The 16,147-nt window shown below is 42.9% G+C and overlaps 1 protein-coding gene across 1 annotated transcript in view; it reads right to left on the reverse strand.

Annotated features, from left to right (window-relative positions):
- LOC139916098 (neural-cadherin) overlaps nt 1–16,147 on the reverse strand; it is a 293,386-nt gene that overhangs the window by 69,708 nt on the left and 207,531 nt on the right. Inside the window, exon 27 of the mRNA XM_078288504.1 lies at nt 3,377–3,591. Coding sequence (XP_078144630.1) covers nt 3,377–3,591 — 215 coding nt within the window. The remainder of the gene's footprint in view (nt 1–3,376; nt 3,592–16,147) is intronic.

The following is a 16,147-nucleotide window of genomic DNA, read 5'->3' on the forward strand; positions in this document are numbered from 1 at the left end:
ACCTGCCTCACCCTGCCTTAAAGAGCTGCTAACCTCGAAAAAAAATTAATTAGTCTGGGTTTCAGTGGTGGGTTTTAGTGTCCCATTATTGTCCAAATGCTCTTTCAGAGGCCTGATAAGAATAAAGTTCTGGGTGAAACACTGACTACTTCGAACTGCATGGAAATTGTCCCATTTAGAGATATATCGGTATCCGCCTTCCAAAATCCCCTATCGGTCTAACCCTGGGTATTACACGCTCGCACACTCAGCCTACACAGTCGAACGCGGCGCCATCATCAAGCTCCGGCGCGGGCCAGGGCTTGGCGATGGATTCGTCGCACGTAGTAGGTGAACCTTGAAATGAGTTCATTAGAGCTCTAAATATGTACACCCTCACACTAATTACACTCTCTGACCAGCGACAAATAAGCCTTTACTCCGGCTAACGAGGCCCGACCCGGCGAGTCTCTGGGATCCGACAACTTAGCAAAGGCAATACATGCTGGCTTACCAACGCAGCCACACACACTAAAGCTGAAGAAATCATTTAGGATTTATACTGCAAACCTGCTCCTAACACACACTCACACACACACACACACACACACGCATGTACAGCTCCCCAGGCGGACCTCACCTCCCACACATATTATTTTGGCAGTGATGGAACAACAGCATCTCTCCCGAGAGAGAGAATGAGTGCGAGGGAACCAGCGAGAGAGACAGGGAGGCGTTCGTCTCTCAGATTAAAACACTAAATATACCGAGATGTTCAAGACATTTTGTTCTCCGTCTCTGTCTGTCCGTAGTTCTCGCCTGCCTCCCTCGATTTGATGGGCTTTATTGGCTGGAAAGTTTGAACGATATTGCCAGAGCGCACACATAAAAGATCAGAATTTCCACGTTAAATCCAGAAATGTAGTGTAGTCCAGGTTAAACCTACCTAAACTCATTTGTGTAATGAACATTTTTAAATCTTTATGACCAAAATTCATATTATTCATCATAGTCAGTAGTATCACACTGATGTTACATGAGGATAGGGTCTTTAAGGAAGAAAATATAATATATATATATATAATTTATTTTTTTGTTTGCACTGGTGGTTGTTTGACTTGTCAGGGTTTACCCTCCTATATCACTGCTTGTATTTGTGTGTGTGTGTGTGTGTGTGTGTGTGTGTGTGTGTGTGCGTGTGTGTGTGTGCATAACCAGACCCTCCACTGCACAATATCATCAGTTTGTGTGTAATTTGTTTTTTTGTAATTAGTGTTTCTGTAGGAATAATTCCATTCAAATAGGAATCAAACAAGTACACATCAAAATGCATAGAGTGCCAGCCTTAATAAGATCAAAATCATGGTGAGTGTGTGTGTGTGTGTGTGTGCGTGTGTGTGTGTGTGTGTGTGTGTGTGTGTGTGTGTGTGTGAGTGACTGCCACTGGCTAATCCTCAGATTGTGGCAAGGTGATACACATTGGGAATTAAACCTGGAATGGATTTTTCTTCTTGTTCAGTAACAATTCTTAGTCATGAAGCTGATTGAAAGAGGGGATTTGGGAGGTGGAGTACAGTATATTTCTCTAGGTGGGTTGGATTTTGCATTTCTGTTTCAGCCTCACCTGACAAACGGCCAGATATTCTGTTTGCTTTTGGTTGGTGTGTTTTAATTGTTAATCAGCGGTCAATATTATCGGCCTTTCTCACTCTTCCCTCTTTTTCCGTGGTCTGTCTGGATTCTGTCTGGTCTGTTTGGAGTACGACTGCATCAGATGATCCCTTCTGTGTTTCTCATCCTCTCCCCTTCATCCTACTCCCTCCCTGCATCCCTGCATCCCCAAACTCTCTCCATCCCTCCAAGTTTCCTTAAAGTCAGCCTTTCCAAGTTGAAGTTATGAACTTTAATTACAGTGTTTTTTAGGGATGGGACGACATCTTTATCTCACGATAGGCGATATGGGGTTCACGATTCAATACATACACAATACGATGTCATAAATAAAAGTTCAATGCAAATAATATCATTTTGATGTAGAGCTTGTGAAATTATGATGGGCAAGCCGTCTCATTTGTGATTACTACAGCAGAATAAAACTTTGCGATTCATTTTTCTGCCCCACGATACGTATTGTCACATTTTTGTATTGCGATATATTGAATTTGTAGATATCGTCCCATCCCTAGTGTTTTTAAACAGCAGATCACAGTGCCAAAATACATCATCCCTCCAAGCTGAGTTATGCCTGGGGTATCTCATTTGAGTAAAAAAAAAATGTCACCGTTACTTAAAGCATCCCCATTAGGCCAATCGGTGCATTTTTTTTGCAAACACAGGAATACATGCATCATCCCTTCAAATTTCATCACATGGGGTATAAAATATGCTTTTTTCAACCCCCACTGTGTTTCCTGTGTAATTATTAGCATAAGCGCTGTGTTTGGGGGCTAGTTTTGCTTTTGATTCCCTCCCTTGATGCAGTTTGCTTTACACTAAATAAATGATGTCATTTCATTGCAATTACAACATTTAGTTGATACTGTAATTCAGCGAGTTAGCAGGTCGGGGCTTAGCATCTTGACACCTGGTTGACAGACACATTGGCTCCCTTGGGGATCAAACCTATGAGCTTCTGGTTCAGGAACAGTCTATATAGTCTGATATAACCACTGGAAAAAATATGTTCGTCCAGGTATGGGATGCTTTCTCGAACTAGGCCACCACATCATGTTATAATAATAAAAATGCTTATTATAAATATTCCATGAGGCCCACTTGTGTTTTTTTGGGCAAAATTATAATCCTTTTTTCCTGTAATTTGCTATTTTTATTGGTATCCTGGGCCATTTTCTTGCTATGTGGTGGTCCATCAAGGCTTAAATATAGAGGAAACACTGTCTCACTCCTCTTTCTCAAAGTGAAGTCCCATGCTTCAAGCTTGGCTTAGAGACCAATATGAAAAAATCCCTGTGTTTCCTATATAATTATTTGTAGCGGTGGGGGTAATTTTGCCTTTGATTCACTGTCCTTGCCTTCTGGGAACCACAATTTTGTGTTTAGTGCGGTTTGCCTCACTAAAATATTATTTTGATGTGTGTGTGATAATAAAAACACTAATTATGAATATTAGAAGAATGTCTGCTTGTGGTTTTTAGAGGGGAAACTGGACCAAGATTTTCTCAAATTTTCTATTTTCTAGTGGACATTTTCTTGCTCTGCGGTGAATAATTAAAACATAGGGGAAATGTCGCCTTCCCTTTCTCATCTCAGTTCCATTTGTCCTGCAGCTCGGGGTTAGAGGTTTTATTCCCTCTGGGGCCACCCATGCTAAAAACATATGCACTCACAGCACTGCAAGGGGGTTTTTAATGAAGCAGAATAAGTTACTTTCTCCTACCTATGGCCATGAAGTCCTCGTGGTCCCAGGCCTGCGGCTGGGCTAGCGGGCCGCTGTACAGCAGCAGTCCGTCGGCCACGTCGGTGATGAACTCCAGCGACACGTGGCTCTCGAAGCAAGGCATCATGGGAGGAAACCAGGCATAGCCGTTGCCTTGGAAACTGTGCTTGTTCTGCTGGCACTCGGGCCCCTCGAACTGAGCCGGGCATTGGCACCTCGGGGGGGGGGGGGGGGGGGGGGGGGGGGGGAGGGGGGAGAAGAGGAAATCAGGGAGCTAAAATTAGCAAACGGAGTACGTAAATGATTTTGTATCTCGCCGCTTTGATTATAGGGCTAAAGTTATGGTGATGCAAGAAACTTGCAAAACTGCAAAACACACACACACACACACACACACACAGGAATGTTTGCTTTACTAGCCTTGTGAGGACCCTCCATTGACTACATTCATTCTAAATCCAAGCTGTAATCCTAAACAAACCGCTTGCAGAATTGTCAACCGACCAAAATGGCCTCACTTGATAAAAAGGTCTACAACTCAAACTGGTGTGCCTACACAACACACACACACACACACACACACACACACACACACATAACGACAAAAGTGGTAACATTAGTCACCATGCACAAATATAATTTAGAGACTCCTCCGCGTGTTGAAAACACTCCTCTGACCCCAATCTCCCTCTTTCTGAAACACTTACTATATTCTTTCCTGCTTCCTCTGTCTCTCCCTGTCTACTTGTTTTCTCCTCTCAGACAGCCTTCCCCTTCAGACATCTCTCTCTCTCTCTCTCTCTCTCTCTCTCTCTCTCTCTCTCTCTCTTTCACTGATGCAGATGTTCTCATTAGTGGAAATACCACAGGGAAATTCGCCACATCACTAGGAAACCCAACCTTTCTCTCCCTCTCTCTTTCTCAGTGCCTCCGCTCGTCCGCCCTACAGTATCTCTTCCTCTCCACACTTCTCACCTCTCACCTCCCCCCAGCCCCCCCCCCCCCCCTCCCACCCTGTTGAGGTCATGCAACACTCTGATTCATCCCTCTCTGTTTCTGGATACCCATCCCTATGTCTCACTCTTCTCATCCTTTCTCTGCAATTTGATTACAAAGAAACAAAGCTGGCAAAACCAGCCTATATCTGTTTGAACAAAGGTAAGGAAAGTTGTGACAGTATAAATGGGGAGAATAAGAAAGAGGACAACATGAAATGAATTGTTCTTTGAATACACAGGTTGAATATACGAGTTTTACAGAGATTGGCTCGTTGGTCATCTTACCCATTAAGTGATAAGAACATAGACACCAAAATCATTCATCCCTGGTAGATCATTGGCTCTGGTGCTCCATGCTAACAATTTAGCATATGTTGAGTGATAGTAGACTCCATGCTAACACTTTAGCGTACACTATCCTTCTATCACTCAACATAGTGTATGGAGCCTACTGTCACTCAACATAGTGTATGTTACAGTGTTAGCATTAAAGACGAGATGAAATGAAAAATGCCTTTTTAACCCTTTTAGATCACATCCCCGGTCATACTGTGCACCTATTTAACAATATATGCCAAAAAAAAAACCAAAAATCAATTTCATTGTATTCTTATATCAAAATTCAATCATGTTTTCTTCCTGTAAAACAAAATATGCCGTGTGCTTACGTAAGCATGCCCGTAACTAATTTCAACCAATAATATCATGACATCCACCCATCAATCAATCTTCAACTTTTAGCGCACAGAGCTAAGAGGCTAAGATTCATTAGTTAGCTAGCTAGCAACAGCACGGTACTTCGGTGTGTCTTCGGGTGTTAGGACACGCCCACTTTTCAACGTTCAAATCAAATTCCTCCCAACGTTATGTCCCGCCTGTCTTTCCTGTTTCACTCGGAAATACGTCACGATACGGAAGTTAGATACTCTCGAAATGCCGTTTCATCTCGACTTTAAGTCAATGATCTACCAGGGACACATGGATGATTTTAGTGTCTATGTTCTCCCCAAGACTTTTCTCACCTAAGAGTCCATTTGCTTTGTCTGAACCAGTTATTAATATATAAACAAGCAATGTTTACACTTTTTTCTTGGCAGGTCATTTTTTTTTTTTAGTTTAACAGCCTTGGGCAGGTGAGCCAAAATTTGAGTTCTCAGATTAATAAAGTCCGAATTCTGAGATGAAAGTCTTTTTTACGTTTATCTCAGAATTCTGATTTTAAATCTCAGAATCCGTTCACACGCGGCCCTAATCCTCTTCCGTACCCTTCGGCGTTCTTACCAGAGGAGGAGTTTTGAGGGTAAACACTCCAAAGTTCGATCCCACCGCTCCAAACACAGCAGGCTTGAAGGCGCCCTGAAGGGCCCACAGATATTCTGCTCTGACAACAGGATACACCATTCTCTCTGATGAATCTGTTGCTAAATATCCATCCCTCCCCTTTCCTCTCGTTGCTTCCATCCTTCACCATCTGTTAGCCGGTTGCATCTTTCTTTCATTTAACACTTGTTTGTGCTCATAGAATTCAACACAACCTTGTATTCTTTCAACAGAATAAAGCATTCCCTTACTCGTTCCACCTGTTGCGAGCAGTCATAAGAGATTCACATACAACACACACACACACACACACACACACACACACACACACACAAGGTATTTCTCCAGGGTAATTCCACTGCTCCTAATAAGTGAGTTTTTCCTCTGGTTTATGTTATTCACACCCCAATTCCTTATCTAGTTATTCTCTCAGTTTCACCCTTGTGGATCCTGCAAACTCACACACAGGAGGACACACCCTACAAAATGATGATGTGCACGCGTACACACACACACACATACAGACACACAGAGACACACACACACCTAGACCTCATTGGTGTGCTATAGACAGCTCATTTCTCATCCAAATGTTCCTTCCTTCTCTTGCTCATTTTGCTGCCTCTGCCCTCATCCAGGATTGAAAGGGAACACACACACACACACACACACACACACACACACAGTCTTCTATTGGAAATTACAAAGATCTCGTACAATACCTGACTGCTGTGCAAATAAAGGAGGAACATGCTGTCACTTCACTGTCTTGAGAACGGTAAGAGACAGACACAGACACACACAGAAAAAATGCTGTGAGAATGCTAATGCGATGCACAAACACGGAACCTGAGTGTGAGGAGAAATGCAATCAGATGAAACGCTACAGATACATACTACAGATGCATGTGCAAGTGTGTGTGTGCATGCTTATGGTGTGTGTGTGTGTGTGTGTTTGCACTTGATCTAGTCTGTGTCATTTTGGGCGTTTGGGAGTCTGTAATGTAATGTAATGCATTGTAATGTCAGTCTCCAATGTTAAACCTTCACTCACACACAACCCACAAAGATGTGTGTGTGTGTGTGTGTGTGTGTGTGTGTGTGTGTGTGTGTAGGTGTGTGTGTGTGTGTGTGTGTGTGTGCACTTGCTCTAGTCTGTCATTTTGGGCGTTTGGGAGTCTGTAATGTAATGTAATGCATTGTAATGTCAGTCTCCAATGTTAAACCTTCACTCACACACAACCCACAAAGACGTGTGTGTGTGTGTGTGTGTGTGTGAGAGAGAGAGAGAGAAAGTGTGTGTGTGTGTGTGTGTGTATTGATCTAGTCTGTGTCATTTTGGGCGTTTGTGAGTCTGTAATGTAATGTGAGTCTCTAATTTTAAACCTTGACTCACACACAACAACCCACAAAAATGTGTGTGCGTGTGCTTGTGTGTGTGCGTGCGTGTGTGTGTGTGTGTGTGTGTGTGTGTGAAACATACGCGCCTACGTCTCCGTTTTGGCAGCGTCATGCGAATTCTCCGGGCGCGAGACAATCGGAGACATAGTTTTAGTCTCGACGGCCAAGCCCTCCAATCCTCTTAAGGCGGCTTTGTTTTGCTCATTCGCTGTCTGCTGGGAGTTGTGTTAGCTGTAATCCCCCCCCCCCCCCCCCCCCCCCCAAATCCCATTATTAATCCCAGTGCCTCCATTATCTACATGTGTGTGTGTGTGTGTGTGTGTGTGTGTGTGTGTGTGTGTGTGTGTCTTGGGGGAGGGGGCCATATGTGCGCTGGATGTCTTCCGGACAGAACGCTATGGTACTGTTATGTCGCTTCCTTCCGCTCTTCTTCTCTTATCTACATGTTGTTGTTTCTTCTTCTCTCGTCACTTCTCGTCCCCTCTCTCCTCCCGTCTTCTTCTTTTCCTCCCCTTCTTTTTATTTTCTCCTCTCGTTTGCTACCTTTTTCTTCCCTCCCCTCTCCTCACCTCTCCTCTACTGCTATTCTCTTCTCCTGTCCTCTCTGTTCTTTTCCTTCCTTCCTTCCTTCCTTCCTTCCTTTCTCCCCTCTCCACTCCTCTCTTCCCTTTTTCTTTCCTCACCCTCCCACTCTTTTCCTCCCATTTCTTCTTCACTTCTTTTCTCTCGCTCCTCCTCTCCTACCCTCCCTTTTTCTTTTCTCTTTCTCTTATTTCCCCTCCTCCTTTTCCTCTTTCTTTTCCTCCACTTTTTTATGTCCTCTCCTCTCACTTGCTACCTTTTTTCTTTTCTCCCCATCTCCTCCTATCTTTACCTCTCCTTTCCTCTCCTCCTCCTCTATTCTCTTCTCCTTTCCTCTCTGTTCTTCTCCTTCCTTTTTTCCTCCCCTCTCCTCCCTTTTTCTTTTCTCCTCTCCTTTCCTCTCCTCACTTTTCTTTCTCTCCTTTCCTCTCTTCCCTTTTTCTTTCCTCACCGTCCCACTCCTCTCTTCTCCTCCCGTTTCTTTCCTGTCCTCTCTGTTCTTTCCTCTCTTTCTGCTCCCCTCTCCTTTCCTCTACTCCTCTATTCTCTTCTCCTTCCTTCTTCTTTTCTCCCCTCTCCGCTCCTATCCTCCTTTTTTCTTTTCTCCTCATTTCCCCTCCTCGCTTTTCTTTCGCTCCTTTCCTCTCTTCCCTTTTTGTCTCCTCATCCTCCCACTCCTCTCTTCTCCTCCTGTTTCTTTCCTGTCCTCTCCCTTCTTTTCTCTCTCCTCCCCTCCCTTTTTCTTTTCTCTTACTCTAATTTCCTCTCCTTCCCTTTCTCTCATCTTTTCTCCTCTCCTTTTTCCTTTCCTCTTATCCCTTGTCTCCTCCTCTTCCTCTTTTCCTCTCCTCTACTCCACCTCTATTCTCTCCTCCTTTCCTCTGCATTCTTCTCCTTCCTTTTACTTTTCTCCTCCTCTCCTCACTTTTCTTTCTCTCCTTTCCTCTCTTCCCTTTTTCTTTCCTCTCCCTCCCACTTCGCCTCTCTTCCCCTCCCGTTTCTTTCCCGTCCTCTCCCTTCTTTTCTTCTCTCTCCTCCTCTCCTACCCTCCCTTTTTCTTTTATCTTACTCTCATTTCCTCTCCTTCCTTTTCTCTCATCTTTTTTCCTCTCCTCCGTCTCCTCCTCCTCTCCCTCTTTTCCTTTCCTCCTCCTCTATTTTCCTCTCCTTTCCTCTCTGTTCTTCTCCTTCCTTTTTCTTTTCTCCACCCCTCACTTTTCTTTCTCTCCTTTCCTCTCTTCCTTTTTTTTTCTCCTCACCCTCCCACTCCTTTCCTCCCATTTCTGTCCTGTCCTCTCCTTTCTTTTCTTCTCTCTCCTCCCTTCGCCTCCTTTCCTACCCTGGTGTTCTTTTCTCTTACTCTCATTTCCTCTCCTTCCTTTTCTCTCATCTTTTCTCCTCTCCTCTTGTCCTCCTCTCCCTCTTTTCCTCTCCTCCTCCTCCTCTCTCTCTCTCTCTCCCTCTCACTCCTCCCCTCTCTGGAGGATCACACAGCAGATGTTACAGGGTTCAGGTATTGTAGCACGATCAAACATGTGACAATCATACAGTATCTGCGTCTGTGGGTTGACAGCTTTGCCTGTTTTGCCTCCCATCTCATTCTCCGTCTCCCTCTTTCTCTCCCCGTTATCTATTCATCTGACATTTCACCAAGAAATGCTTCCCACAATCCCATCCAATCAGTCCTTGGCCCACGTTCGCGCCTCATGAGAGACGCGCTGCACATGGCATTGAAAATACAGCAGAATCTGTTTTTCTGTGCTAAACCAACCTGTCTGACGACTTGCATAAAGAAAGCGGTGAGCTGACATTTCTGCTCGGGTTGAGGTTGTATTCACCGTTCCAAGGTATGAAAAGCCCAATACTGCAGTATGGCGCCCCCTTGCTGAAACATCGTCATAAAGTTTTGAGAAATGAACACGAAATCTGAAATGCAAATTGCAGGTTGTGGACACAAATAATGCGAAGGCTACATTCCTCCACCATGAGAGGATTATGTGACAATAGTACAAAGTGGACACCCCATTTTCACACGTTCATCATGTGAAAAGGTTAGCTAATGGTTACATTTAGGCAAGTAAAACATGTTTGGTTAAGGTTAAGGTTAAGGTTAGGTTCAGCATGGGTTTTACATTTATTTTAATGGTGTAATCAAAGTAAAACCAGACATGTGGGTTGGGAAAGTTGCAAAGCGCTTTTTTTGCATATACATATGTACAAACACACTTTATCCAGCCATATTAATTATGGAGAATTATGGACTATGTAGGTTAGTAGACCATACATACACGGTACACACAGTATACACCTTAGCCCTCTGAACCAGCAGGCCACCAACCTCTGTTTTTGAGGGTTTTGGATAGTTATTCAGATAGCTTACAGAAAAGCTACATGAATTTCCAATGTGATCACATGTTTTCCCACATGTGTACACGTGTGGAAAAACATGTGATCACATGTAATCATGTTATCGTATGTTATAACATGTGGAGCACCTGAAACATGTTCCAAAACCGCACATTTCCCGTGTGCAAAGTACATGTGTTCCACATATTGCCCATGTGATCTCATGTGATTCACATGGGATTTTCCACATGTGAAATTCATGTGGGTTTTCTGTAAGGAGTACACCAATAAATCGAGTAATAAAGGCTTCTCAATATGTGAATCAATGCAACATGTTATGTACATTTGACTAAGAGAGAGAATGAGACGAGATAAAGAGAGTGAGGGAGAATGGAGACAGGTGGAAAAATGTCCACATCTGTGCTTGTGTATGTATATGTGTGTGCAAGTGTGTGTGTGTGTGGGTGTGTGTAATCCAGGGATTATGTTTAGCTTGATTCCAGCCAGTCATTCTGCTCTGGTCCAGTGGCGAGCCACATTACACGCTGTGTCCAGCCAGCCAGACTCAAATCCTGCCCTTTTCACTCCCTGCTTTTAATTAAAAAAAGCAGAAGAGCAAAATTAACTTCTACAAGACATAGTGAGAAAGCTAAGTGGAGAATTCTGTGATGAGACTTCATGTTCATATGCTCACACATATGTTCAGAGGGAGCGCAAGTGTGTGTGTGTACTGGTGTGTGGATATGCGTGAGGAGAATGTGTGTGTGTTTCAGGATTAAAAAGTATTTGAACATCTTACGCAAGGAACACCTGCAGCAGCAGCTGCTGTGGTGTATGTGTGTGTGCGCGCGTGTGTGTGTGTGTGTCATCACTGCCAAGATCTCATGTGTAGGTGTGTACACACTTCACCTGTCCCTGCCTGTGTACACCACAAAGACATGTTCTTTATAGCACTAACCTTTCTTCTTCTTCTTTTTTTTTTATTATATAGGCTCATGCGCAAAACAAGTGCAAAAATGTTCTCTTAATTTCATCATATATTTGAATCCTACACGGAGTTACAGTTGAGACAGTGGAAAAAAAGCTTCAGCTCCACACACTAATGTTTCATTTAATTGGTTGCAGAGCGCCCTTCACTCCCACCTTTAAAGATCTCAGCCTGAAGATACAGAGCATCAGTCTGAATTATACAGTTAAACAGGGGCGCCATGTCTGTTCTCGCGCTAGACACACCAAAGGGCTTATTTTTATCATGTTTGTAGTTGAAAGGGCTTATCTGTAATTGCAGTATAGTGCCCCTGCTGAAACACTGTCACCCCACTGTTGGCCTTGTTTACGTAGTGATTTATGCAATTGAAGACGCTTTCTTTCACTTCGGCTTTTGAAACCAGGACTGGCAGGACGTGACAGTGAACATGATAGGTTTTTTTTCATCTAGTCGGGAGGTTGTAAAAGGTTTGTTTCTATTTATAACACTAGGAAACACCGAGAAAAACATCATCTGTATTTTCAGTTGTAATATGCGAAGAATGTTCTGAAAAGTCAGACTCTTTAACACTAGACAGGCAGGCTGTTAAACGCTGTCAGGCCTGCCAAGCATCACAGGTGATGTCTGCATACACCGCAGCCTTATGAACTGAATGTTATGAACCCATATGGCGTAAAACCCGAGTACGATGTCTCAAAATGCAAATACGTGCACGAAAAGTGAGGGATATAGGTGTTCTCACCAAGATTATGTCCAGGAAGCACAACTAAATAGGTAAGTGAAAATGTCTGCTCTCTTTTTGTCAAGTCAAAAAAATGGATGGAAGGAAGAGAATCCGCACACTATAAAGGTAAATAATGAAAAAGAGGCCAACTGACGCAAAAAATGCCAACATTTTATATTTACATGGTAATAAGATGAAAAAATGGTGCAAAAAACTGTATTGCATTGGATTGATGTACTGATCACTTTGTTTTTTCTTTCTCCTTATTGGATAATTGGATAATAACCATTGTCTGGTTGGTCTATGGTGGCTTGTTCCATTGATTACCTAAGCTGATATATTGTCTGGTGTTGCCCTTTGTCTTTAGAACTGCTGACGGTCTTTTGACCGAAACGTTTTCTGCACTTTGTTTTTTTGCACCCTTTTTTATCACCATGTAAATACATTTTGGCATTTTTTGCATCAGTTGGCCTCTTTTGGGTTTTTTACCTTTATAGTGTGCAAATTCTTTTTGATCTTCCATGCAAGGAAACACGACTAGAAACAGGTAGTCCAACACTGAACGACCACAGTGGAAAGTAAGGGTGTGAAAATAGCGTGTCCAATTTGTGGTATTGTCACATAATCCAATTTGGTTGAGGAACATAATCTTTACATCCATTCATTTGTGTCCACATTATGTCACCTGAGTGCAAAGGAGGGCAAAACAAAGACAGGGCAACAACCAGTAAATGTTCATTTCTGATTCCTTCTCTCATCTGATTCCTCCAGCCCAGAGTCACACACACTGATCTCCGGAGGTTTTTGTGAGCAAATCACACACACACAAGTCGGTTGAGTTTCAAGTGGTTTTCCATATTATCATCTGCCTCGTGCATTTGCCTCATGCTGCGGAGTCTTCCCTGGAGTGACGGCAGCACGATGCGTCAACTGTTGTTTCATTTTCCTGTCATTTCCTGTCTTAACCCCGCTTCCCCCCCTCATGCTGAAGTCTTCATCATTCTCATCTCACTGTTGTCCCGAGGGCATGTGCATAATCATGTACAGGCAACTCCAGAATTATTGGCACCCTTTATGAAGATGAGAAAAAACAACTGTATAAAATAAACAATACACGTGATTCAAAGTTTCTGCTCAAACCTTTGGGGAAACTGCTTATTTTCACTCTAATACAAATTATTCTTATCAAAAATGGATGTATTTTGGCCGTAGATGGACCTTTCAACAAGACAATAGGCCTCACTCATGAAACTTTTCTTACATTTTTCTTACTTTTGTTCTTAAGAAACATGCCTACGAAAAACCAACGTGGGATTCATGAAACATGTGCAGACTCTCGACTTTGGTGTATCTGCTGATGCCTGGTAATGCTGATAGGTAGACACCCTGGCAACTCCATAAAAGGCCTTCTGACTGAAGGGTCATGTGTAAACGGAAAGCACTACTGGAATGGTGGAGAATATTAAAGAGACCAAAGAAGAAAAACTCAAACTCTGAAATAGAAGTGTTGTTGTCAGGAATGAGAGAAGAAAAATATAGGCTATATCGAAATAGATGCAGGTGGAGGTGCAGGGCGCTGTGTTTAAGGACTGGGGGAATAATAGGAGAGACTGCGCTGTCAGGTGTCCATCAGCAGAGTTGGACACTGGTTTAATTCAAGCAGCATCTCCATCAGGTGGTAAGTCCACACCATAGGCTATATAATAATAATGTTGGTTTTGACTGTAGCTCTGGACAGGAGCTTTCTTCCTGCGGTGTCCAGGCTCATCCAACGACCTTCCAGCACGCTGCGCCATCGCTGCTGAGGGTCTGAGGGCTGGTCAGGTGTGTCATTAGCGTGTGGTCAAGACAGAACCTCTATCACCTAGAGACAAACTAGTTCACCTCGGGACTCTGGTTAATTTAACTTCCATTCAGTCCAAGCGTCTCCAGCAGCACCCAGGTCAAGACGCGTGAGCACCCTGCTGTTCTGCAGCACCGACGAGTTGTCGCTCACTCCTGGCCAGCGGGAAACCACATTTAGGAGGTTTAGGTTGGCATCATAGATTAACTGAATGTTTATGGAGTGGAATTGCTTGCGATTTGAATATGGGAATGCGTTTGGATGCAATAGCATGGAAATCTGTCTTTACTTGAGTCTGTTCTACTGCAGAATATGGGAATTTGATGTATTATGGTTCTCAAGGCCGCTCCAATAACAGCAAATGTGCCATTGTCGGATTTGGCTGCGTGCTTGTGGGTATTTATATCATAATTAATCACTTTAATCAATCAGCTAAACATGTTTCCAATTGAATATAATTCCCAATGAATTTGTTCATATAGGCCTAGCTTTGTTAATTTGGTTATTATCAGTAGGCTTACAAATGGACTGAAACACATTTTGTTGTCAATATGAGGTCTGTAATTACTTAAAGTGCATTAAGTCTAAAACCTTCTAAGTAGAAACCTCTTCAGTACCAAAGAACAAATTCAGGTTAGAAAAAAAATGATAAATGCCGAAATGTTGGTGGAAATGTTCGTAAGTACACTATAAGATCAAATCTGATCGTACGCACGTTTCGTGAATGAGGACCAATGACCACAAAATCAGTGTTTTGCAATGGCCATCTCAGTCTCCAGACTTGAACCCTATTGAAACCCTGTGATCTGAATTGAAGGGGGCAGTCCACAAGCACAAACCTATGAATATTGAGGATCTTGAAATGTTCTGCATGGAGAAGTGGTCCAAGATCCCTCCAAAACTGTTCTCCAAGCTTGTCAGACATTACAGGTAGAGGCTCAGTGCTGTTCTCCTCTCCAGGGGAGGCTTCACCAAATATTAATCGTAGGGGTGGCAAAAAAATGGTACTACCCAATAAAAGTTTTTGCGTTTGAAAAATTATTGTGTTAAAATGAAAGTATACGGCTCCCCCATAAGTTTGAGCCCAAAATACGACTCAGTGTATGTGTTATTAATTTTTTAAAGTCATTTTTGCTCATTTTCATGAAGGGTGCCAATAACTCTGGAGTTGACTGTATGTTAAATGAGATTCAGTAGAGCCATCTTGATGAACAGCTGCTGGAAGCTGCTGCATTCACACTTTTCCAAGTGATTTTTGGAGTCATTAGCCTTTCTAGTGTTAAGATAATGACTGAATATACCCAAGAATTTGGCATAATTGCGATTGTATCTTTAAAAAGTACATGTGGGGTGTGGTAAAGAGTATTTGATTCCAGTCCCTGTAACTTTAACTAAGCATGGATGACTTGTCTGCGCTCTTTGCTGTAATTTCCCTTCTCTGGTGTTCATACAGTTACGAACACATGAGGAAATGGCTGGAATATGAGCATCAGTCCAGACTGCAGTTTGCCCTTTTGTTATGCTCGGCTTTCCCAGTGTGAGGAGCTGCTGGTTGTTAGACGTCAACATCCGTTTCCTTAAATCCATAAACCCTTGTGTTTTGGTTTCCTATTGTTGGTTCAGATTATGTTCTCACTCCTAATGAACCGCACCACAGTTCTCTTGGAAGAGGACTGAGATGCATTTTCAGGTGTCTAGTTGCTGTTATTTGGTGCCAGCGGAGTTTGAATGACATCTCATCGGGCCAAACAAACCAAACTAAAGGAGCAAGCGCTGCAGAGTTCAAATAAACCACTCTGAACATCCTTGGAGTGAACGCAGCCTTATTGACCTCACACTGCCTCTACAGCTGAATAGATGATGTGAAGAAGAGACCTCACATTCCTCACATTCCAATATTCTTGGGCTTCTAGATATTACATGTATTTTTTTTTTTTTAACCTCCAAACTAGTGGATGAAAACCTGTGCTGTTTGCCAGCACTTCCCCGTTCAAATTTGGAACTTTATACCTGAATATCTCCACTAGATGAAGATGTATGTTCAGGAATAAAAACAGCTGTAATATACTTTAACACAATTCGGGGTCCAAAATTTCCCTCTAGAATGATTAAAAATACTCATTACAACTTCATTTTATTTTAATTAATCCTCATCTACAGCAGCAACACACCAGCGAGAAGCAACATACATTACTGTAAATGAGCAAAATCAATGTAATAAGACCTGGGAGTTAAAATTAACAGCTAGGCGGTTTTATGGGGATATTAGAACACTGGCTGCCTTCGTATTAAATAAAAAAGCTTCCTTTGGTAGCACTGGGCAGGTCGCTTGTTTTGATGTGTTCATTTCCTGCGCATTTTTAATTACCACCATCATTTGAGACAGAGAGAGAGTTTGCCCCAAGACTACACACACGCTCACACACACACACACGCAAACACACACAGCACCCCAGGCACTTTGCCTTCATCTCTTCAACGCAGTCTCAAAAGCATATGCTTTGGCGTTATGCTCGCTCCTTTAATTTCCTCCTTATTCCCTCTTTCTCTTACACCCTCTCCCCCACCT

The sequence above is a fragment of the Centroberyx gerrardi genome, chromosome 1 (assembly GCF_048128805.1).
Source record: "Centroberyx gerrardi isolate f3 chromosome 1, fCenGer3.hap1.cur.20231027, whole genome shotgun sequence".
Taxonomy (NCBI): domain Eukaryota; kingdom Metazoa; phylum Chordata; class Actinopteri; order Beryciformes; family Berycidae; genus Centroberyx; species Centroberyx gerrardi.